Source organism: Narcine bancroftii, chromosome 2 (genome assembly GCF_036971445.1).
Source record: "Narcine bancroftii isolate sNarBan1 chromosome 2, sNarBan1.hap1, whole genome shotgun sequence".
Taxonomy (NCBI): Eukaryota; Metazoa; Chordata; class Chondrichthyes; order Torpediniformes; family Narcinidae; genus Narcine; species Narcine bancroftii.
Window position 1 is genome coordinate 225345309 of NC_091470.1, and position 26447 is coordinate 225371755.

At 41.7% G+C, this 26447-nt stretch overlaps 1 protein-coding gene across 2 annotated transcripts in view; it reads right to left on the reverse strand.

The window, feature by feature from the left end:
* The window catches only part of dok6 (docking protein 6), a 517340-nt gene that overhangs the window by 81430 nt on the left and 409463 nt on the right, over positions 1 to 26447 (reverse strand). For both annotated transcript variants that reach the window (XM_069920396.1, XM_069920395.1), the window contains one exon: positions 14216 to 14405. In XM_069920396.1, coding sequence (XP_069776497.1) covers positions 14216 to 14405 — 190 coding nt within the window. The remainder of the gene's footprint in view (positions 1 to 14215; positions 14406 to 26447) is intronic.

The window sequence follows — 26447 nt, forward strand, 5'->3', positions numbered from 1 at the left end:
CCTTTCCATAAGAATTTCCTTATTATTTTCTTTAGCTCCTTGAAGAATTTCTCTGTTAGGTGAATTGGTAATGATTGAAATAGGTATTGTATCCTTGGGAAGATGTTCATTTTAACACAATTTATCCTTCCTATCAGTGTTAGTCTTTCCACTGCTCTAAGTCGTCTTGTAATTTTTTCATTAATGGCTGATAATTTAGTTTGTATAGATGGCCGAGATTATCATTTAGTTGTATACCTATGTATCGAATTGCTTGTGTTTGCCATCTAAATGGTGATTCTTTCTTAAATTTCGTGAAATCCGCATTATTCATTGGCATTGCTTCACTTTTATTTGCGTTGATCTTGTATCCCGATACTTCTCCATATTCCTTCTTTAGGCAAACGAAAGCAGTGCCAGCTTTTCCAACCTATCCACTTAACTGAAGCCCCTCACCCCACAAATCATTTTAGTCAATGATATCTGCATTATCTCCAATGCTCTTACATTTCTTTTAAAATATTAATCCAGAACTTGAAATAATATTCCATAAGATATTGGTGCAGAAGTAGGCTCTTCCACTATTCCTTCATGAGCTGATCCATTCTCCCACTCAGCCTCACTCCCAGGCCTTCTCGCCATAATCCTTGATGATGCCGTGACTATTCAGATTCCTGTCAACTTCTGCCTCAAATAAACCCATCAACTTGGCATCCACAGCCACCAGTGGCAGTAATTCCAGAGGTTCACTGCTCTCTGGCTGATGAAAATCCTCCGCATCTCTGTTTTAAATGGGTGCCCTTCACTCCTGAAGCTGTGCCCGACGAGCACAGTCCAAGAGCCATCAAATGTTCCTCATATGCAAATCTCTTCATTCTAGGAATCATTCTTGCGAATCTTATGATCTTGGGGCACCATGGCTAGTGAACACTATTACAGCACCAGCCACCAGATTTTGAATGAGGCGCTGTCTGTAAGGAGTTTGTACGGTCTCCATGTGTCTGCATGGGTTTCCTCCGGGTGCTCTGTTTTCCTCCCACCCTTCAAAATGTACTGGGGTCGTAGGTCAATTGGGTGTAATTGGGCAGCATGGGCTTGTCGGCCAGAAGGGCCTGTTACTGAGCTGTATGTTTAAATTTAAATTTAAAAAAAAGAATTCAAAATATAATCATATTATTAAATCTTCAACGTACCTGCGAATGTACTTTCTGTTTATAAATTCCCAGATCCTAGGTACCTTTTTGAACCATTTTCATCGGCCTATGCTACCATTTTCAATGACGGATATGTAATTCTTTGAACATTGTGCCCTCCGTTTCTTTTTCTTACTCTTTCTATCAAAATGTCATGTTTTACTATTCCCAGTGTTCCATTTCCTCCGACACCTGTACATCCATCCATTGATTTCTCCTTGAAAACCACAAGAACTGCAAGCTCTGGAATCACAAGCAGAGCAAAGAAAAGCTGGGGAGAAACTGTAGAATCATGAACCAGAAACATTCACCCTCGATTTCTCTCCTTGGATGCTGCCTGCCTTGTTGAGTCCCTTCCAGTTTCTTTTCCATTTGTCCTCAAAGTCTTTATTATCCCCCTCACAGTTCACCATGCCTTCATTTTACATAATCTGCAGGTTTGAAAATGCATCTTAAAACACCCAAATCTAAATCATTAAAATATATTAAGAAAAACTGTGATATTTATATTGATAACAGGGAACTCTACTGTATACTTTTTCCAGTGTAAAATTAGCCTATTCAAGTCATGTTTATTGTCATCTGACTGTACAAATACAACCTGACGAAACAGCATTCTCGGCTTGTCGGTGCAAAACACGCAGACACACAACTAGACGTTACACGCACACAAACAATGCATACGCAGCACTAGTGTTCAGCTGAACAAATAAATAAGTAAGCTTGAATGGTTAGTGTGAGCAGCTTCTATGGTCATTCAGCATTCTCACTGCCCATAAGAAGAAGCTGTTTCTCAGCCTGGTGGTTCTGGCTCTGATACCCCAGTATCATTTTCCCAATGGGAGCAGCTGAAAGATGCTGTCTGCTGGGTGGAAGGGGTCCTCAAATGATTTTGTGTGCCCTCTTCTGACAATGATCATGTTGATTGAGGGCGGGGGGGTGGAGTGCGGGGATTACCCTGCGGATTGACCTCTGATCCATTTCTCTGCAGCAACCATACAACAATGGTGCAGCTGGCCAGGACACTCTCGATAGAAGGTTGACCAATGGTGGCCAGTAGTCTTGCTCACTTCAGTCTTCTCAGGAAATGCAGTCACTGTTACACCTTCTTGATAAATGCAGAGACGCTGAGTGTCCACGATAGGTCAGTAGTTAAGTGGACTCCAAGGAACTTGGTGCTCTCCACTCTCTCTACTACAGAGTTATTGATAGGTGGTGGAGGGTGGTTGTTCCTTGTCCTCATGAAGTCCACGATCATCTCCTTTATCTTGTCCATGTTGAGACTGTCTGTGGATCTTCTGTGTGTACCCCCACTTTGTCTTGGGATTGCACGGGAGAGTTAGGCCTTGGCTGATCTTAGTGCCATCTTATCCCCTGTCCTGAAGGCAGCATCATGTGCTCTGAGTAGGGCCCGGACCTCTGCATCCAACCATGGTTTCTGGTTAGGCTTAGTTGTGAAGCATTTGATCTCGGTGACATCCTCGATGCACTTACTGATGTAGCCAGTCACTGAGCTCTTGCACTCTTCTATATTTATGTGACTGTTGTAGGTGGCTATCTCCTAAAATAGCTCCAGTCTGTGGTCTCAAAGCAGTCGTGCCACACTGTTGTGCCCCCACCCCCCAACTTGGCTGCGTCTTGATCTCCCTGCGAACTGACCTAGGTTACTTTGCCAGCAGTCTATATGATGGGGTTAGCAGGCCAGATATGTAATCCAAGTAAACAAGGTGGGGGTGAAGGGGAGAATTGTACGCACCAGGGACATTGGTGCACATCTGATCCAGGGTGTTCCTCTGGCGGCGAAGTTGACTTGCTGTTGAAATTGTGGTGAGACCGTGTTCAGGTTGGCATGATTGGTCGCCAGCAACAATAATGGCATCATCAGGGTGAGATATGAGCTTTGCAGGTGGCACCGTAAAGCTCCTTCATGGCTTGACCCTCATTAACCAAAGGTGGAACGTAGACTGTGACAATCAGCAGTCTACTTTATTACTATGCTCTGCGTTTTATTAATGGGCCAATCTATCCATGTTGTTGCCGCTCTTCCACAGTTTTCGACCGTGATGACAGGATGTATCATGATGAATCTTATCAAAGAATTTTTGGATGTCCATATAATACTATATTAATCAATTTATTGTCATTTTGTCAAAGATTTATCAAAATAAAATTTTAAAATGCTGGAAATACTCAGAAGGATACTTCTGTGGAATGAGACAAAATTCTGTTTGAAGATCCTAATTTTGGGGAGGTAAAAGAGAGCGGGGGGGATGGGCAGGGCATGGTGTTAAAGTGAAACACAGAAGTCTGCAGTTAGCCAGTGTTCAGAGGAGATGAAGATATAATACTGACGTTTCAGGCCTGATCCCTTCTTCAAGATAGGGGGTAGGGTGTTGTCTCTAGATTTGCATTTATCAAGTCCATGGTGAATTTCTCTGATTAATCTGGGTGACTGGTGTTTCTGTCCCCAGGTGTTGCTTCTGGAACGTGCCCCACCATTGATATTAAACTGAATAGTCTTTGTTTGCTGGGCTTTCCCTACCCCTTACTTTTTAAAAATATTTTATTTACAAATTTTAAACCACAAACACAATTACCAATTAATAATGAATTATATGTCTAAAAAAGATACATGTGGTGTATATATCCCTAATCCTTTCCTCCCCCTTCCTGTACTACCCTAACCCCCTAAGAAAAGAAAGAAAAGGAGATTGCCAAGGAGACATTCACAACTTCAAATCAACTGTGGAGCTGAAATTCACCATCAGGATGAGTTATTGAGAGTTCTAAATCTTCAGACCAACACACTGTAAATATGGGCTCCGCATTATGTAAACTATAAGTTACTTTTTCAAGAGGAATGCAAGATTGTAACTCTCTATGCCATCTTTGCATTGCTAAATCCATATCTGATTTCCAAGTATTAACTACACACTTCCTAGAGACAGCTAAAGCTAATCATAAAAAATCAATTTGATACATAATCAATAGTCTTAATTTATGGCTAACCATTTTACTATTACCCAATAAAAATAATATCAGATCAAGCGCAAGTTTTACCTTTAGTATTTTTTCTAAAAACACTTTCACTTGTATCCAAAATATTTTCACTTGTGACCTTAGTGCATTGCCAAATGAAGAAATGAACCTCTCTCTCTCATTGTTGTAAGCTTATGGACAGGGCCTCTGCATTTACTTCACCTCAGCAAGTTAAGATGCAGGCCTGGTGACTTAACCACTAGAAGCGTGGTCAGTTTTCTTCATCGTTTGAACTGGCGGAGAAACTCAGCTACTGTTCCCTTTGCTGACAAACCAGCAAGACCTGTCATCAGTGAAGACAGTTGTAAAGATGTAATTTACCACATCAGGTGTTCCCTCTGCCTCAAACACTTCATTTCTTCTCTGTTCTCTGCTTGACCCCACCTCCCCTACATTTTTTCTTTCCCAGTTCAAGCTTCAAAAGACTATTTTGGATTCCTTCTGCCAGTATTTACTCCAGCTTTCTTTTTGTGTCTTGATGGTACTGTGATAGTACAGATCTATCACCAATGTATATAGTGTATATAGTTACTGTATCTAGACTGTGCTTACAGCGATTGGCTGAGAGCTAAGCCACACCTATTGTCTGGGCCTTAAAGGGTTGTGTCCCTAGCCAGGTCGGATCATTCCGGACTGGTCGGCCACCTATGAAGAGCTCCGGTCTTTTGCTAATAAAAGCCTTGGTTTGGATTAACAAGTCTTAAGAGGATCCACAACTCCACCTGGTCTTCTACCCAGAATCAGGAATTAGCAAAAAGGAACTCAGGCCAACTCCCCCACCTTTAATCCAGATATGGAAGTCAGCGACCAGCTGAATGAACAATCAAGATTGCATGTTGATAATTTGCTTGTTTAACTAATGTGTAAAGGCATTTTATCATTTTTTTTAAAATTTAGATCTGCAGCACAGTAACAGGCCCTTCCGGCCCATGAGCCCGGCAAATACCCCGATTAACCTCCAACCCCCCCCCCCACATATGTTTTGAAAGGTGGGAGGAAATTAGAGCACCCGGAGGAAACCCACGCAGACGCGGGGAGAACGTACAAACTCCTAACAGAGAGCGTGGGATTCGAATCCGGGTCACTGGCACTGTAATAGCGTTGTGTCTGTACTGACAATAACCACACCCGCAGTGCGAGTATAAGACAGCTTTAATAAACTAATATGTACACTAAGAGGTCTTGTCTCTCTGCAAGACGAACCTGGAAGGCTAGACTGTAGCTCTGGACTGCTTTACATACAAGGTCACTAGGATGACTCCTGGTGACCTAGTGGTGTAATTACATATCACCACAGTGTCAACCATGCCCAACTAATGAGCAATTAGGGAAACAGCAAATAGACACGATCCTGTAATCATTTTATTATGGGATGGATCTTGGACTTCACAATAAGTTGTCAGAACAGTGGCACAAAATGGAGAGAAATGCATCTTGTTCATTGGAATTGAGAATTTCTCTTGGACTCTGCTAGAGAGAGGCCCTCTGACTGATAATGAAGCAGGTCTTTCCTCACCAATAAAGTCTTTCACCTGCAATCAAGACTGTCATATCAATTCACTCCTCACCAACGACAACAATGTTCATTTGGTCATGTTCAGCGGCATCCGTGCATAAGCACAACATAAAGGCAAAGGACTGTGTGGAACTTTTATACCTCAATCTTACTCAGGAAGCAGATGAAATAGAAATTAATTTAATTCATTCAGAAATACAGCTTGGTAACAGGTTCTTCGGGCCCATGAGCCAGTGCTGGCCAAATTCACCCTTGCGACCGATTGACACACTAACCCCTTATGTCTTTGAAATGTGGGAGGAAACTGGAGCATCCAGAGGAAACCCACACGGACATGGGAAGAACATAAAAACTCCTCACAAGCAGTGTCAGATTTGAACCCAGGTCACTGGCGCTGTAATAACATTGCACTAACCTCTATGTTAACCGTGCTGCCCCATGCTAAATCAGATACTATTGATTCACAAATATCATTATTTGTTTTTGATTCACGAGGTACTCAACTGTTTTAGGTGTGTATCCCTTCATCCTGAAAGGCAGGAGACATTAACTGTGAAGGAGGCTGGGTCTCAGGAGTAACCTCCAGCTTCTAGTTACCTATAAATTTAGTCCTCCTTCTCACTCTCATTTTTACCTCTCTCCACAATCTCTGACACTTCCAGCAAAGTGCTGTGTAACAACGGCTCTTTCTTTGAACAGGCATGTTATGGCCTTCCAGACTTCAGACAGAATTTCTGTTTTATTCTTCCAGTGATTTCGCCCACTCCTTTGCATTATCCTCTCTGTTGTCAGCCAAATTATCCGGGATTCCACCCTGTCATATGTCGAATGTTTTAACCTCTTCTCACTCCACCCCCCCCCCTTCTCTGCATCTATTATTCTCAGTCCAATGAAAGTTAATTAACTGGAGAAGATCACTTTGTTACTCCCTCTGCAAATTATGCCTGACTTGTGTTTTTTAATAAAAAATTTTATAGTAAAATTCTCCTTTATCCAGAATTCAAGCAAACATCAACCTCAAACAACCAGCAAAAAAAACCAGAAAATAAAATACGCAAGTTTAAAATGAGCATGCCTAGCCTTCAGTTTGCCAAATCGTGCAACATGCTATTTCAAGCAACTGGAAAGTTCACTTATCCAGCGTCTACCAATCCCCATAGATGCGGGATTCTGGAGGTTTTATTGCATATATTTTGAACCAATGTAGAGTCAGATATTTAATTCTTCACTTGTCCTCTTATGTATTTTAAAATAATTCATTTTGTCATTTAATTTCTTCTCCATTTTACCACTGCCTTGTTTGAGTTTTTCATCCTTTCCACTTCCTCTGAAATGATCATTCTCGGAGCGTTAACTCTCAACTGATTCATCAGAATCTCCAAGTGCCTGTTCAGGCATTGCTTCATGACTGTACATTGAGCTTTATTGCAGAAGGGTAGTGGAGAGGACGATGTCCAATATTTCCTGTTTGCATTTCAAATTTCCAGTAGCCACAGAATTTTATTTTACATTTAGGCATCCAGGCAGGTAACAGGCCCTTCCGACCCACAAGGCTGTGCTGCCCAAACATCTTAATATACCCACACCCCCCATCAGTTTTGTAAAGTGGGAGGAAACCCTCGCACGGGGAAAACGTGCAAACTCCTAGGTCTTCAAACCTGAGTCTCTGGAGCTGTAATAGTGTTCCGCTAACTGTTACGCTAACTGTTCTGTTTCTTTCATCATTTCTGCCTCACTCCTTGGATCAATAGGTAGTTAAAGATAATGTTGTCTGGGAATAGAATAGAGCAAATATCTGTAAATAATAAGTCCTGATTCACTCAAAGCCACTGGATTGAGATGCAGCTTAGAACAGGAGCATTACATACTGGCTGTTTGTATCCTCAGAAAATCTCCAAAACTTTAGTTAAATGTTACAGTTTAAAATACCATTAAGGCTAAATGCAAACTATTCTTGAAATGCAAAGAATTTAAGTATGTGCATTGATTCAATTTACCTTCGCAAAGTCAAAATTGGAAAAAAAGAACGGCTCGAAGGCCATAAAAAAAAACCTTAACTAAGAACTTCTGAATGCACTTTATTTTCAAGAAGATACTGTAAATAAAAATTGAGAGCAAATATAATATTCTTGCAGGAATCGCACTTAATGAAAATGGAGCAAGATAAACTTCAAAGGGACTGGATGGGGCAGGTGTTCTCTTCGGCCTTCACCTCTAAGGCTGGGGGTGGAGGGGGTAGCCATCTTAATACACAAAAGGGTCCCAGTGGTGGTGAATGGTGGAGCTACAGACTCGGCCAAGAGCTTTGTAAAGGTACACTGCCAACTATATTCAGAACCATGGACACTGCTAAATCTTTGTGCACTAAACTTTGATGACAAGTTGATGCAAAATGCTTTTCCATGGGCTGCTGAGGGGAAAAAGAACATATTAATGGGAGGAGATCTATATTTTTGTCTGGACCCTATTCTAGATAAGACAACAAAGACATTGACGAGGTCCAAAGTGGTGAAAACCACTCTGGCTTCTATGAAAGAACTAAATTTGATAGACATATGGAAGCGGAGGAACCCGCAGGCTAGGGACTACTCCTTTTACTCCAAACCCCACGACTCTCATACCAGAATTGATTATTTTCTGATGTCTGCCCAGCTGGAAGGCAAGGTGCTTGAGTTGGAATATTTAGCAAGGCTAGTATCAGACCACTCACCATTGACTTTGCAAATAACAATGCCTGAAAAACAGGCAAATGCTTATGCATGGCACCTTAATGCTACACTGTTGAAAACCCAGACCTAAGGGGTCAAATTGTTCTGTTTTGTGAAACAAACTGCCCCTCAACCAATAATATATTTTTTTTTAAATCTGGGACACACTAAAGGCCTATCTAAGGGGGAAAATAATTTCATATACCAAAAGTATCAAAAAATACTTGACTGATTTGTGAAGACACTGGAAGAGGAGATCACAAAATTGAAAAAAGAATATCAAAACTTGTGATTGAATGAGAAATATCAGGAATTTGGAAATAAGAAACTTAAAAACTCTGCAAACATACAGATCGGGAAAAAATAATGTTCTTGTGATCCAAGCAAAGATATTATGATCTAGGTGAAAAAACTTAAAAGTTTGTCATGGCAACTGAGAGCAGAGGAAACTTCAATGACAATTAATGTAGTTCAGTCAGAGCCAGACTCGGTAACATACATCCAAGAGAAATAAATGACACATTTAAAACTTTTTATGAGAAATTGTATAAATCCAAGGCTCTAAGAGATGTAAATAAAATTGAGGAGTTCTTGGCAGGGTTGAGTTGCCGAGATTGATCCAGGAGGATCAGATGGAAATAGATGCCCCACTTTCCAGTGAGGAAATCAAACAGGCCTTGTGAACTTTACAAATAAACAAGTCTCCAGGAGAGGACGGCTTCAACCCTGAGTTTGATAAGGAACCCTAAGACCTATTGATACCTGTTGAAGCCATCCTCATACAGACCTATCTCACTATTAAATACACATTACAAAATAATAGCCAAGGCACTTTCAATAGGCTGGGTCGGTACCTTCCCAAGTTGATAGATCCAGATCAAGTGGGCTTCATCAGGAAGAGACACTCTGCTAACAACTTGAGCAGACCATTGAACATTATTCATTTGGCAAAAGCAAAACATGATCAAAGTATAATAGTTTCACTGAAAGCAGAAAAGGCCCTTGATCGGCTAAAATGGCTTTTTTGTTTAAAGTTCTGGAAAAATTTGGAATAGGACAAATGTTTGTAAACTGGATAAAAACACTCTATGTCAAACCACTGGCAAAAATCAGTATGAATGGAGAAACATCACCAGCCTTTCCCTTCAGTAGGTTCAGCAGGCAGGAGGAGTGTCCTGTCTCCAGGGCTGTTTGTCTTAGCAATTGAACCATTGATAGAGGCCATCAAGAAAGATCCAGTGATAAAGGGATTCAGAGTACATCAGGGCAAGCGCAAGATAAATCTAATGGCAGGCGATTGATTGTTGTAACTGACGGACCTGGCTGGGTCTTTGCCGAAATTGCTCACCACACTGGAGGTCGACGGTACAATATCGGGCTATAAAGCCGACATAGAAAAAATAAATATCACGCCACTAAATAAATTTGACCATGAAGAGTATCAAAGAAACAGTAATTTCAGTTGGCAGACAGGAGTTGTGAAATACTTAAGAATCAAGATCGATAGTAACCTGACAAATTTGTATAAATTCAACTAACCCCTATTCAGGAGAAGATTGAAGGTAACATAATGAGATGGCAGGATCTGCCCATTACCTTAATGGGAAGGGTCAACTGCATAAAAATGGTGATGCCAGGACTCCAATACCCCTTCCAATCTTGGCCAATTCCATTGTCACAATCTTATTTTTTAGGTGCTGAATGATAACAAGGAAACTCATATGGAATGGGAAAGTACCCAGAATAGCCTTGAAAAAACTGACATGGGGGGGGGGGGGCTAATGTTGCCCTAAGAAATACTATCTAACAGCTTAGTTGAGGTTCCTTGCACCCTTCTTTGACAAAGGGGAATGACCCACTTGGGTGCAAATGGGATTGCATGCAATGGGAGAAGAGGACAGCGAAGGATTTCATATACAAAAGGGATGCCAAATTAATAGCAAATAAAATGGACAACCCCATACTGAAATATCTGATTAAAATCTGGCACAAGATCAATGAATGTATTAGAGAGAAAGTGGAAATATCACCAAAGGTGCCACAGACTCATAATGAATTGATGCTGTGAACATGGGGAATAAAATCCTGGCAGGGGATCTGATATATTGAGGACTGCTATGAGGGGAGACAGCTTATGTCCTTCAAGCTGCTAAAGGGTAAAAAGAATTCACCTTATGGGAACTTTCATCATTTCCTCCAGTTAAGATAATTTCTAAGGGATAGATGGGGTCCTACAATCACCCCGCCTACACATAGCGAGGTTGAAGAGTTGCTTTGACTAGGAAACACACACAAATTTATATCACAGAATCTACTTGGTTCAAGGTGAAAGCCCTAAGCAAGGACTACACAGATCAAGAGATGGGAGTCAGAAATGGGCATCACAATTGATGAGAGATGCTGGTCAGACTGCATGACAACTGTGATCAACTCTAGACACAGACTGGTTCATTAGAACTTTCTGCACCAGCTCTACCTCACACCAAAGATTCACAAGGCAAAACCAGAGGAGCCAGAGACGTGCTTCAGGTGTAGAGTGGAGCAGGGAACATTTGTTCATGCAACCTGGTCCTGCACTAACTTAGCCCCATTTTGGCAGGATTTGGCCAACATACTGACCAGAATACCCAAGGTAACCTTTCCGCTGGATCCAATGTTGTATCTGCTGGGGAACCTTATGGATACAAGCTACAAATTAACCATATTCCAAATTCAATTCATATTTATTGCCTTGGCCACAGCAAAACAATGTATAACAATGACCTGGAAGTCTGGCTCCCCTCTTCTTAGCAGTAAGTGGATTATCGAGATGCATAGCTGCATTTCCATGGAAAGAAAATCACATACAATCTGAGAAACCGACATAAGACCTTTGTTAAAATACAGCAGGCATACCTCAAGTACATGGGAGAACAAATGGAGCCACATCTGATAAAAAGTGACGGAGATTTACCAATAGATGGATTAATTCAAGAAATTATATAAGTGGGTGGCTCCACAGTATCTATGGACACTTAATGGAAATGCCGACCTACGTCCAACCACTTTCTTTCTTTTTCTCTCTTTTTATCCCCTAATTCTTTTCATTTTCTCTGACTTTCCCATTTTTTTGAAGGGTGGTGGGAATGGGAGAGGGAGAAACACATGTATATAGATTGCTGGGAGATATTGATATATTCTGTAACAGTCGGTGACATTATCTCCTTATTTATTGATGGAAAACAAAAAAATAATCAAAAATAAAAGAAGATTATGTAAATATAATTGCAACCCAGGTTGGAATCTGGCACTGTCTGTAAGAAGTTTGTGCATTCTCCCCCTGACTTGCGTGCCTTTTCTCCGTGTGCTCTGGTTTCCTCCCACCCTTCCAGAGTACGGGAGTTTGCAGGGGTATTTGGGCAGCACGGCCTCGTGTGACGGAAGGAGCTATTACCACACAGTATTCCTAAATGTAAAATATAAAGGAACATACTCATTTTTTTTAACTGGGTTGTGCAATTTTGTTTCCTCACTAAGTTTAATTTCAAAGTCATGAGAAAAATATTTCTTTTATCAAATTAATGATGTTTATACATTATATAATTTTCCATAAAACCAAAGTTAAAATTATTAATACATTCAATTGCTTTAATGGGATGTAATTTTTGATAAATTGCAGCCCATTTTGCTTTTATAGTTGAGGTAAGAAGAGATCAATCAATTGGTCAGTCATCATTTTGTTTGTAGCAGAGTGTGCTCTATTGCAACCCTGCAATTTGATTGGTGTCTACTACTGTACTGGCTTTGGTTTTGTGACAGGTTATGTCCTTTAGGCCCTTCCGCAACTGCAGAGTATTCTTTGTTGTTTCCATTCTCATCCAGAATCTCCACCTCATCCAGGAGATGGCTTTTCCTAGAATGGCATAGAATTCTGGATCTCTGGATTTAAATGCCTGTGATCTGGTTCTCAGCAGCTTCTGGATTTCATTGTTCATCCAAGGCTTCTGGTTCGGGAAAACCCTGAATAATTTGGTGGGGACAGACTCATCCACAGCCATTTTGATAAAGTCTGAAACAGCCCTGGTGTAATCATTACCACTTATCGAGTTAAAATGCATCCCAATATCTTTGTCAACTCTTCAGCTCATTTGCACACAGGCAATCAGCTGCTCCACAGCAAAGTCTCTTTGAGGGATGCCTGCCCTGAAGAATTCTCCTCCTTTCTTCAAAGTGAGGGTCCCTAACTGCTCCCCTTCTGTAATCCTTTCTGCCCTCAAGCTCTATGACCATGTACTCACCCAGACTTACTTCCTCAACTACTTGCTCCGCTACCATCTCAGGCCATGCGATTTCCAACTCCCCCCCCCAGTTTAGCCCCACAAGGAACATCTACTATTTCCACTGCTCTCCTTGTGGCCTCCTATAAATTGGAGTGATTGGAAGCAGACCGGGAGATATTTTTGATGAGCTTTGCTCCATCTTCTGTCATAGTGGGGACCTCCTTGTGGCCAATCTTTTTAATTCCACATCCCATTCTCACACTGACATGTCTTACCATGATCTCAGGCACCACCAAATCACGGCTACCCGCAAAGAGGAACAGCACTTCATATTTCATCTGGGCATCATCCAACTGAATGGCATTGGTATTGACATTCAGTTTCCATTAGCACACCTCCCATCTCTTTCTCTCTCACTCCCTATCCCTCTGTCTTCTTTCCTCCACCTCCCCACCCTCTGCCTTTTCCATTCAATTACCCCTTCACCCTATCACTCTCAGCTTTTTTTATTTTGCCCTCCACCCATATACACCTCTGACCTTTTGCCAGTGCTCCTCCCTTACTCCTTCTTCCCTCCCCTCCTCCCTGCACCTTTTTGTTCAGACACCTGTCTGCTTCTTGATTATACTTTGACAAAGGGCTCAGGCTCAAAACGTGGGTTCCCTTCTTCCTACAGATGTTGCATGACCTGCTATGTTTCTCCAGCACGTTTGTAGATTCCATTATAGTGATTAAATGTTTATAGAAAAAGAATCAGAAGGAAAAGATAAAACCCTCATTACAGAACCTGCTCACCTGTCAAAGTATTAATTGAAATAAACATGATTGAGTGGCTGTTAACCTGGATGTGTTCTTCCCTACTTAAACTCAATGCAGTCTAGTCAGGCAAATTAAATGAACATACAGTAAACCTGTCCCCTTCATCATTTTTACTGTACCAGTGTATGAATGTGTATGCCTTCACTCTTAGAAGTCCAATTTCAGGTGAGTTTCAGGCCTTCCAATTTGGACCGTCATGGTCCATAACCAATTTCTAGTTCATTGTTTCCAACTGAAAGCAAAGTCATTGGTGGGGGGGGGGTGTTTGTTTAGGGGCCAAGTTTCGGGATCAGCACCAACTCCTGGGACCACTATATTACATGATGTACGTGTACAGGATAAGGGGAATAGTGAATATAAAATTAACTGTATGGTACATGCCCTCTTCACTCTGCCACCACCGGGAAAAACATCCAGAGGCCTAAAGACAAGCATTAGGTGGCACAAGGACAGCTTCTTCCTCTCTGCCATAGATTCCTGAATGAGCCTCACTTTGTCTTATTGCCTTGCACTGTTTTTATTTATTTTGAAATGTGGCTTATACAAATGTTTGCATTGTGATGTTGCTCCAAAACAACCAAGTTTGTGACCTGTTCACGACAATAAATTCTGATTCATTTAATGTGGATTTCACCCATCTAAAGAAATGACCTCGAATTATGATAATTACATACTAAAATTGCATTGAGAGGTAATAGTTACCTGCCAGCTTCAAATGTAAACCACGTTGAGTCCCTTCCATACCGTCTGAGGGAGCTGAGTGGCCACATAACAAGTTTAACTCTGGGATTGTGGATATCCCACAGGTAAATGTTCTCATGTGTGATCTGCATGGTGCATTCTCCATAAATGTCCAGGTTGGGAGTTGGCATCAAGTACACGTTGAACCGCTCTGAAAAGAAAATGGAAAGAATGCATTTATGTCTTCTTACATAGTGTGCATAATGTTGGCCTTTAGCCCAATAGGTAATGAATCCTCTTCACACCCTTCTTCATCTGACTCTGTTTACGAGGCCTCAAGTTCTTCTATGGGTTTACTCCGTCTCCCTGAACTGGAGTTCTGCTACTTGCCTCACCGCTCCTAGCTGTAGCCAGTTCTACTTTCTCACCTATATTTAGGTTAACCACTGCTTTCCTTATGATATTATAATTTATGAATTTGTTTTGAATATATCTAGATGGGGGGGGGGTGGGTAATTCTGATCAGGGTTGATGCAATTTAATATTCCTTCAAATAACTTATTGGTCTGTTTGTCAGATACACGGTTCACTTCAACTTTATTTGGTTTCAAACCACACTGGTCCTGTGATCACTCAGAGGTGTATGTTCCCACTAAATGATTATTGATCCTGTCTGCAATTACCTCAGAAATTACTCATGTTAGATCTGAACCCTCCCTCATTAAAACATACACAACAAAATCCCCGTATCCGGAATTGAAGGCACCAACAGCCTCAAGCAACAGGCAAAAATAAAACTGCAAAAAATAGAGATAAGAAATGCAGGTTTAAAACTAGTGGCCCTTTGCGCCGAAGTTTGCCAATCATGCAGTGTGCAATCTTAAGCGAACTTCAAATACACTTATCCGGCATCTACTGATCTCCAAAGGAGCCGGATACCAGGGGTTTCACTGTGTATGCGCAACACCCACGGTGATTTGATCTCCTCTCCTTCCAAATCCCCTCTCCCCTCTCCCCCGCCCCCCCCACCCCCCCATACACCCCACTCATAGTATCATCTCCATCCTGTTAGTCTCTGGTTGATGTAATTAACTAGTCCAAATGTTCAAAATGGGCCACAATTGGAAGATTGGAAAAACTTATTATAGAAGTTAGACTCTCTCTGAAGGCAATGATCATGGTAATCAGTCTAATTTGTATATTAGTCTACTGATAAGACATTAATCACACTGGGCAAATACTTCCTGATTTTTAATTTAAAAAAAATTAGACATACAGCATGGTAACAGGCCTTTTCAGCCCATGCCGCCCAATTTACACACAATTAACCTACACCCCCGGAATGATTTTGAATGGTGGGAGGAAACCGGAGGTCCCAGGTAAAACCCACGCAGACAAAGGGAGAACGTAGAAACTCCTTCCAGACAGTGTGGGATTTGAACCTTGGTCCCGATCGTTGGCGCTCTAAAGGAATTGCACTAACCGCTACGCCAACCATGCCGCCCAAGTTTAGAAGAATGAAATTATCTCATCAAAATACCTTCAACTAACTCTTAATGTGTTGATCTGGGTAGATGCAGAACTGATAAATCCCCTGGCTGGGATGTTTCAACTTTGCGACCCCTGTATCAAAATGACAATTGGCCATTAAGAACAGAGATAAGAAAAAAATTTCTCCACCCAGCGGGTGGTAAATATTTGGAATTCTACATTTAAAAGGGCTCAGTTGCTGATAGAGATTGAATATGGCCTCTGTGCAAGCATTGAGTTAAAGGTTAGCAAGATCTAGTGGAGCAAGCACAAAGGGAGAAATGATGCCGTTCTTTTTACATTTTGTTCTCTTCTGTCCCTTAAAATATTTAACGTAATTTTATTGCAGAAAGAGTTTCAAACAATCCCCAGAACTGGCCAAAAGTCACACCTGTCACAAAGGCTCAAAATTGAGCATTTTGCCTCCTGCCTAATGTGTTAAAGGTGCATTTGCCTGAATAATGGGTGAAGTGACAAACACTGGGACTTGCTGCTGCACGTGGATCACAGGCTCTCCTGATTCAGGACAAGCGATCAACTTGCAGATATCAATGCGGAAATTGACGCAAGACATTTAAAGAACTCTCTCCAGCCCCCTGAAATATCCAACAGACCAGACTAAGTGCTACTCACTTCAAGAATATTATTTTACTACCATGAAAAGAGAGTGGACAATGAATAAATTGAATGGAGTCAGGGACCTGGTTCAAAACATTTGAATTAGAGTCTTCAATTTTAAAAGAGGAAGGGTGGGGTGGGGGGTGCGAGGTGGCAGGAGTTCTAGGAAGAAAATAACCCTGTGGTTCAATGAGCAGGTGATGCTGAGAATTTTTTTTTAATTTAGACATGCAGCACGGTAACAGGCCATTTCGGCCCACGAGTCCATGCTGCCGAATTTACATCCAATTACCTGGCACATTTTGAACAGTGGGAGGAAATCAGAGCCCCCAGGGAAAACTCATGCAGACACGGGGAGATTGTACAAATGGATATGAACCCCGGTCCTGATCGCTAGCGCTTTGAAGGTGTTGCGCTAAGCGCTACGCCAACCGTACTGGACAAATTTTTTTTTAAAGTGGTGGCAATAGTCTTGGAGGAATTAAAGATGCCAACAGGAATATACTGCTAAAGGACAACACGGCAAGACGGTTGGTACAATGCTATCATGGTATCAGCAACCTGGGTGTGAATCCAAGCTGTCTGTTTGGATGTTCTCCCTGTGTCTGTGTGGGTTTCCTCCGGGTACTCCAGTTTCCTCCCATCCTTCAAAATGATGGTAAAGTGGGGTATTTGGGTGGTACGGACCCATGGGCCAGAAGGGCCCATAACTGTGTTGTAGGACTCAATTAAATATGGTAGCATATGCATTTTGTACATTGCTTTGAACATTCCAATTTATTTATTTTATTTAATGTAACATAAAACTTGAGAATCTATCAGAGGTTTTTCATGTTTTTCATTGCCTCACTTTCATTATCACAATTTCCAAGTATCCAGATGTCTGGCCAGCAGACTCAGCAATTATCATTTGGGTTGGTGTGGCTTCATGCCCCAGCTTCTAGAATACCATCCGAGTGAAAGGTCTCTCTCCAAAGGCGCATTCTCCTCAGTCAGAGCATTTGTCTATGTCGGAGAGATCCCATCTAAAAAAGGGTGGGTTTGGAGGCCTCTGTCCCCAAAATTGTGACTAGGTAGACTTTTCTTGGTGATGAGAATAGAAGAGCTTATTTTTTTTTAAGGAGGAGTTGTTGAATGACAAGACAGATAACAGAATCGCTTTCTCCATTTTGAAGACACAGAAGGAGCTTTCACATACGTCCATTTTCCATGGATTCTCATTCCCATATTCTGATGGGAATTTTAGACTATCCTCAATGACCATATTGAAAAAAACTATAGCAGTGGAACTATAAAAGGAACTTTGCATTACCAAGCTTCAAGTGAGATACGATTCAATATTAGTACCACAAGATTTTAAAATTAGATAATTTTAGACAAAAAGGGACCAACATAATGTTTTTTTTCTACTTTGCTAAAGGAATTAAAAGCAAACATTAAAAAAAAATGCACAGAGTTTGTCAAGGATTCATTGAATATTATTATCATGTTTATTATTGGAGAATAATACAAAGGAATCTTTCAAGGTGGTTAACCCTTTCGCAGAGTCTTTAAAGTGTATAATTTAAATGTTATTCAAATTTAAATTTTAAATTTTAATTAAATTTTAAATTTAGGGATACAACACTGTAACAGGTCATTTTGGCCCATGAGTCCGTGCCGCCAAATTTACACCCCATTAACCTACTCCCTCTGTACGTTTCAAACAGTTTGAGAAACCAGAGCATACAAACTTCTTACAGACAGCATGAGATTTGAGCCCAAGATTCATTTTATTGTCACATATTAAAGACAGTGTCATATTGCACAAAATTGCCATTGGCAGAAATTGCCTGAAGCATCTCTTACAGTCAGAGAAATAGAAGCAAAAGAGGGTCTCCCCAGAGTCACCAAGGGTCCATGGATTCACCTCCAGCGCTCCCGCAGCCTCCGCAGCCACACAAAGTCCATCCAAATGATCGACTGTCTGAGCTTCAGATCCAAGCATCCGATGCCATTAAGCTCTTCAACGCCACTCTCTCGCATCCCGGTTCCGATACCTGGTACCCCGCCAGCCAGTTTCGAGCCAGTCTCCAGCAGTTCGCAGCCTGGTGCAAGTCCCTTGACCACTGTCTCCAGCAGCTAGCAGCCTCCGCGGGTTCATCGCCTCGAGGAACCAGCGGCCTGCCACCTACATGGGTCTTTCAGACATGGAGCCCCTATCCGCTGCCATGGTCACTGTCCCATGGGTGGCCTCTTCTGCTTCATCTTCTCAGACGGGTGGGGGAGGGAGGTCTCCTCATTTTATAGTGCCCTGCGCCAGCCCTCCACTTCCCTGGAACCCCTCATGGCTGCTGCCTATCAGAGGCACTGTCATCTAGGGTCCAGGCCTCCCGGTCGTGGGATTTTAAATAAAACTACCATCGGTTCCTTTAATGGGCTGTTCAGCCTCACTGGGTGGTTGGACCCCGTGGGAGTGCCGTGTCTCTGCTCTCCTCTCTCCTGGATCCGCACCAGCGGCAGCAAAGACATTTTTTTTGGGCAGAGGGGAGGGAGGGTGAGAGCAAGTTTTATAGGATTGAAATAATTTTTTTTTGGAGGGGTCTCCGGTTATGTTTGACACCTTCAGAATGTTTCCTGGTGCTTCTCATTTCTATCTTATCGCATGCCCTGACACACAGTTCAGAGTATTAATTTGCTCTCGGCAGCAATTTCCTCTTCTTTTGGACCCTAAGATTTAATTGTTGGCTTCCAAAGTTGTTATTGATTTTGAAAATACATGCCAAGATGTCCATATCAAGTTACTAAACAGAATATTTCATTAAACTGTCTCAGGAATCAATGGGCATTTATCTTTCCAAAACTTGAATTAATTTAAATTTCTTTGACCTTTCAAATCATATATTACTCTCAGCTATTTAACACTTTAAATATTCAGAAGCCTTTTCTATGCAAAAATATCATCTCAATGTTTCAATAAAGTTTAAAGCTGTTAATTCCTCTCATGCATTATTGAAAGAAGCATTTCCCCAATTTCAAAGCATCATTCCTGTCAGTTTTGTAAATTCCTACTTAGCAAACCAGACATGTCTTGTCCCGACCATTCATGTTGGAGGTCTGTCAGAAGATGAAATAAAACAGAGTGCTCAACTTTTTAAAAGTACATGTTTTCTGCAAAATTGACAGGAGTATGTCTTTCAAAAGTGAATACTATTCCCTAGTCAGAGACATTCTTTCACTGAGGGATAAATGCATTTTTTTCATGGCTGCATTTTGAGCCCTCTTGCATTAGATCAGAAATAGCTTGGTTTGAGGGGAAATGTTTTTTTTTATGCGATGCGAGTTTACTGTCATAAACATTCAGGTTCACCAACGATCTTACTTGCTTCTGCCGTGCAGGTGTGTAAGATAAACCAACTGCATTAGAAAAAGAGATCAATATAGAATGATAGATCAATAAATATTCACAGTTGCAGTTAGTGCAAGAAAAAGAGAGATAGAGTAAAATCCCCATAATCAGGAATTCAAGAAACTGGCAGCCTCAAGCAATTGGCAAAAAATTTGCGGAAATTAAATAGGTAAAAAGATATGAGAGTTTAAAATTGGTACTCCCCTAGTGGTCTCTTTGCCAATCACACAATACACTAATCTAAAGCAGTGGTTTTCAAATTGCACCCCTCTAAACTCACATCCTCTGCCATCAGTGCTCTGTGATTAGTAAGGGATTGCTTCAGGTGGGATGTGAGTGGGAAGGGGAGGTTGAGAATCACTGCTCTAGACCCAATGGTTACTGAAATATTTTGCTTTTGGGAGAATTGTCATTGGCCCATTTCCTTTGGAGTTATGAAATTGTGCACATAACGAGTCAATGATGTATGATTAAAACAGTGGTTTTCAACCTTTTTCTTTCAACTCATGCACCACCTGAAGCAATCTCTTACTAATCACAGAGCACCTATGGCATAGGGATTGCTTAAGGTGCAATACGAGTTTAGGGGTCAGTTTGAAAACCATTGATCTAAAGCAATCGGCAAATCTACTGATCTGGCATCTACCAATCACCTTAAGTGCCAGATACTAGGGGTTCTTACTGTATTTTAATAGTGCAGACAGATCTTTTGGTGGTGTCAAGTAGCTCATGATTAGGGTTTGGGTACAATGGGAAGGTTCAGGATTCTGACAGTTATTGGAAAAATAGCATTCTTGAACCAAGAGGTGCTGGATCTCAGACTTCTGTACCTTCTGCCTGAAGTTAGCAGTGAGAAGAGATTGCAACCAGGGTGATGAGAATCCTTCAGGACGATGGCTGCCTTCTTGGGGCAGCGTCTCACATAGATCTTCAAAGTGCCTGTGATGGACTTGGCTACGTTTGCCATTGTCTGCAGCCTTCTACATTCTTGGGTACTTGTTTTCAAATCAGGCCATGATCCATTTAGTCAGTACATTGCACAATAAACCTATGGACGTTCAACAAAGTATTCAACAACATGCCGCAACTTCTCAGCATTCTCAGACAGTAGAGACGTATGTGTGCCTTCTTCACCTTTGCCTTGATGTGCTGGCTCCAGGTGAGGGCTGTCAATATGTCGATTCCCAGCCAGGTGAAGGTATTAACCTCTCCATGGTTGACCTGCCAATGAAGGCAGGAGTGTTGTCCCTTAGAGTCCACAGTAAGCTCCTTGGTCTGGCAGACATTGAGTGCAAGATCATTGGTCTTGCACCACACAACCGGATTCTCAACCTCCATTCCATATTCTGACGAAGCCCAGTACATTACAAGCAAAACTCACCCTGACGTTGAGAAAATCTACCTGGTATGCTGCTGTTGGAGAGCAGCAGCAATCATCAAAGATGCAAACTACCCAGATCACAGTCTGTTCTCATACTGTCATCAGGAAAAAGGTATTAGCACCACAAGACTCATACGACCGGGTTCAGGAACAACAGCTACCCCTCCACCATCAGAATCCTCAACAACAGACTCAATCAGAAACTCATTTAACGACTCTTACTTTACACATTATTTCTGACTGAACATTTATTATTTTTGGTATTTGTAGTTTGTTTATATTTAGAATCATAGAGCCATAGAACATTACAGCACAGAAACTGGCCTCTTTGGCCCTTCTAGTCTGTGCCACACATTTGTTTTGCTTAGTCCCACTGACCTGCATCCAGTGCATAGCCCTCCAGATCTCTCCCATCCATGTACCTGTCAAAACTCTTCTTAAATGTTAAAATTGAGCTTGCACTTCAGCTGGACACTCATTTCACACCCCCATCACTCTTCGTGTGAAGTTCCATCTCATGTTCCCCTAAATGTTTCCCTTTCACTCTTAACCCATGTCCTTTGGTTTGTATCTCATCTACCCTCAGTGGAAAAAAGCCTACCTACATTTACTCTGTCTATTCCCCTCATCATTTTAAATACCTTCATCAAATCTCTCTCATTCTTCTATACTCCAGGGAATAAAGTCCTAACCTGTTTAACCTTTCCTTGTAACTCAGTTCCTGCTGTTTGGGCAACATCCTAGTAAATCTTCTCTGCACTCTTTCTATCTTATTGATGTGTTCCTGTAGTTAGGTGACCAAAATTCTAAATTTGGTCTCACTAATGTCTTATACAACATTACCGTAACATCCCAACGCCTGTACTCAATACTTTGATTTATGAAGGCTAATATGCCAAACCATATCCACCTGTAATGCCATTTTCAGGGAGTTATGTATCTCTATTCCCAAATCCCTCTGTTCTACCATTCAGTGCCCTACCATTCACTATGTATGTCCTTTCTTGGTTTTTCCTTCTAAAATAAACACCTCACACTTGTCTGCATTAAATTTCATCGGCCATTTTCCCAGCTGGTCCAGATCCCTCTGCAAGCTTTGAAACCCTTCCTCACTGTCCACAACACTTCCAATCGTTGTGGCATCTGAAAAATTGCTGACTTGCAAAACTTTCAAAATGTTTTCTCTTTTGCATGTATATCTTTTGGTTGCGTTTATATTCTTGATTAGAAGAAATTCTGCCTGGCCCGCAGGAAAAAGAATCTCAGAGTTGTATATGATGTCATGTATGTAGCTGGTCAATAAATTTGAACTTGACTGAACATTTCCCAACAACACTGGTGTCTTCAGTGATTTTATAGTTTGCATTGAAGCTGAACTTGATTACACAATCATGAATGTTGAGCAGCAGTGGCTCTCTACCTTTTTCTTTCCACTCACTTTAATCCCTATGCTATCAGTGCTCTGTGATTAGTAAGGGATTGCTTAAGGTGGTATGTGGGTGCAAAGAAAAAGTTTGAAAACCACTGTTTTAATCGTACCTCATTTCACTCGTTATGATCACGGTTTCAGAACTCCAAAGGAAATGGGCCAATGACAATTTTTCTCAAGCAAAATATTTCCATAGGAATTGAGTCTAGAGCAGTGATTCTCAACCTTCCCTGCCCACTCACATCCCACCTTAAGCAATCCCTTACTGATCACAGGATTACTTAAAGTGGTATGTGAGTGGGAAGAAAAAAGTTGAGAACCACTGGTGTTGAAGGAATAGAGCAGGGAACGAAGCCTGGAGACTTGCAGGGTCACTGATTGATGGCCAGTAAGGAGGAGGTGATGTTGCCCATCCACATTGATTGATGTCTCTGATGAGCAAATGGAGGATCGAGATGCAAACCCATATTGCTGAGTTTGATCAATAGTTTTGCTGGTACGGTGGTGTTAAATGTCGAGCTGTCATTCACAAACAGTGTGAGATGCAGGTGACTCTAAACAAATCTTGGGTCCTCCCAAAAATGGGCAGGTTTGTTTCGATTAGTTAAGAATATAAACCTGACCTGATTACTACCAGTTTAGCTGCAGCAGGTTCAGTAAAGATTATGCAAGGCATTTTGGTCTGCATATTCAGTGAATATTATCTTCAAATTAAGCAGCATTCCTCAGTTTGTGGAAGTTATTTAAAACTGGGCGAAAGAAAATCTAGAAACAAAGAGCTTTCTCACCACTGCATGTGAGAAGAATCTTTGAAATCTTGACTGGTTCTGTTTCTACCGATCCTTCTGGCAATAAACTCCAAAGCATAACTAGTGTCTGCATTGAGTCCCCTAAAAAACATGTGTGCGCAGATTCCAGAACCAACTAACTGACAAGTGGATTGGTTTCCTTTCAATTGCCCTTCTAAGCCAGCATGTTCCCACCTGTGCCTTTGTCATTCTTGGTATTAAAACATGGATTTGGGATGTGCTGCCATCGTATCTTAAGCAAGTTACTCTAGCCTTTTTTTGTGAATGACAGCCCATGGTCAGCTATTAGTGGAGGGACTGAATGCAAGGAGTTCCTCATTCTGGTTCATTGTTTTAACGTGGTCTTTAAATTTCACAGAAATAGTCCTACCAACAGTCCTTTCTCTGAACCTGTCTACATTCACTTTGAAGTCTATACTAACAGCCAAACTGGATTATGGAGTAAACCTTTATTTGAATATGTTTGAGATTTGCAAAGAGCGACCCTTTCTTAACAGTGGGAATCTGGGCTCCCCCAAAATAGCCTGCTTCCTTAAGTATAATTGGAATGCAAATGCACTAGAATCTGCCCGTGAATTACCACAGAGGTGATTTGCGTCAAGCGTCCCGAATATTTCTGAAATGTTTCATTCCTTCTAATTTACATCAACCTGTCATTCAGAACTGAAGCAGGTCAAAAATAAATGCTAATTAATACAGTGGAATCATATGAGATGTCCAATAAAAGAAACAAAATAAGAGTTAGGTTAAAAGATAGCTCTTTCTCAAAGAAAATAGTGTCTGTCAGTGCAGATATGGGAATGCAATACAACATTTTAGAAATGCAGTGTGGTACTTAGCTGAGAGGAAGCCATCAGAAGCACGTCAGGGGTGAACTGAAAAGTTACCCTCAAATTAATTTGAGTAGTTTGAGATAAAGCTTTGCCGGTTGAGGGATGGTGACAAAAAGATGGGCAATTAAATGATTAGGTGACACAAACATTTAGAGGTACTGAGAGGGGTTGAATGTCATATTAAGAGATCCCTGAGGGTGGCTATTCAAGTAGATAAAGTGGTGAGGAAGATTTATGGGAATCATTATAAGTCAAGATATGGAAATATGAGCATTGAGTTCATGCTGAGATTGTACAGGCTCAGCTACAGCCTTGTGTCAAGTTGGAGCAGTGGTTTTCAAAAAATTTATTTCCACTCATACCACCTTAAGTAATTCTCATGCCATTGATGCTCTGTGATTAGGAAGTGATTGCTTAAGGTGCTATGTGAGTGGGAAGGGAAGGTTGAGATCACTGCTTTAGACCCAATAGACAATAGACAATAGGAGCTGGAGTAGGCCCTTCGGCCCGTCGAGCCAGCACCGCCATTTTACAGATCATGGCTGATCACTACCATCAGTACCCCTTTCCAGCCTTATCCCCATAACCCTTAACTCCTTTGCCCACTAGAGTCTTATCTAACTCTCTTTTGAACATAATCAGCGAATCTGCCTCTACCACCCTCTATGGCAGAGCATTCCACAGATTCACACTTCTCTGGGTAAATTATTTTGCTTGAGAAAAATTGTCAATGGCCTATTTGGAGTTACGAAACCATGCACAGAACGAGTCAATGAGGTACGATTTAAACAGTGGTTTTCAAACTTTTTCTTTCTACTCACGTGCCACCTTAAACGATCCCTTACTAACTACAGAGCATCGATGGGCCAGGAATTGCTTAAGGTGGCATGTGAACAAAAAAAAGTTTGAAAACCACCGAGCTAGAGTGAACCACTACAGGAAGGATCTGATGCCACAGCACTGCAACAGCAGTTCAGAAAGATGCACCACACCTGCTGTGATACTACAGTCCAACATCATGCCCTCAAAACCTGGGCCTCTGCTCTTCCCTCTGTTACTGGATCCGAGACTTCCTCATCGGAAGACCACAATCAGTAAAGTTCAGAAACGTCTCCCCCTCACTGACAATCGACGCAGGTGCACTTCAACGATGCATGCTTAGCCCACTCCTCTACACCCATGACTGTGTGACTAAGCTGTCTATAAATTTGCCAATGGCAATACCATCATTGGCAGGATTGCAGAAGGCAATAAGAAGCATACAGGAGTGAGATAGTGTGGATGAGCTGGGTTAGTGGTGTCGCAGCAACAATCTTGTACTCAACTTTAGTAAAACTAAGGAGCTGATTGTAGACTTCAGGGGGGGGAGATCAGAACACAAACCCGTCCTCTTCAAGGGGTCAGCAGAGGAAAGCGTTAACTGTACTACGCACAGTACAGGCCCTTCAGCCCTCAATGTTGCGCTGACCTATATGTTCCTACAAAAAGCCAACTAAACCCTCCCTGCATCAAAACCCTCTATTTTTCCTTCATCCATGTGCTTGTCTAAGAGACTTTTGAATGCCCCTAATGTTGCAGCCTCCACCACCACCCCTGGAAAGGGGTGTAAAAAAAAAACATACCCCTGATGTCTCCCCTAAACCTTCTTCCCTTCACTTTGTACAGATGTCCTCTGGTGTTTGCTATTCCCACCGTGGGATAAAGGCACTACATGTCTACTTTATCTATGGCCCTTAGAATCTTGTCTTCTTTGGCTTGGCTTTGCGGATGAAGATTTATGGAGGGGGTAAAAGTCCACGTCAGCTGCAGGCTCGATTGTGGCTGACAAGTCCGATGCGGGACAGGCAGACACGGTTGCAGCGGTTGCAGGGGAAAATTGGTTGGTTGGGGTTGGGTGTTGGGTTTTTCCTCCTTTGTCTCTATTAAATCACCTCTCAACCTTCTTCACTCCAAAGAGGGAAGTCTTCTAACCTTCCAAACCAGGTAACATCCTTGTAAACCTGCACCCACTCCATAGATTTCACATCCTTCCAAAAAAAATGAGGCGACCAGAACTGAACACAACACCATAAGTGTGGTCTCACCAGAGTTTTGAGGAGTTGCAACATGACCTCTTGAATCTTGAACTCAATGCCGACTAATGAAGCCCAGAATCCCATAGGCCTTCTTAACTATCCCTTCAATCTGCATGGCAACCTTGAGAGATGTATGGTTTTGGACCCCAAGGTTCCTTTGTTCTTCCACATTGTTAAATTTTCGACCATG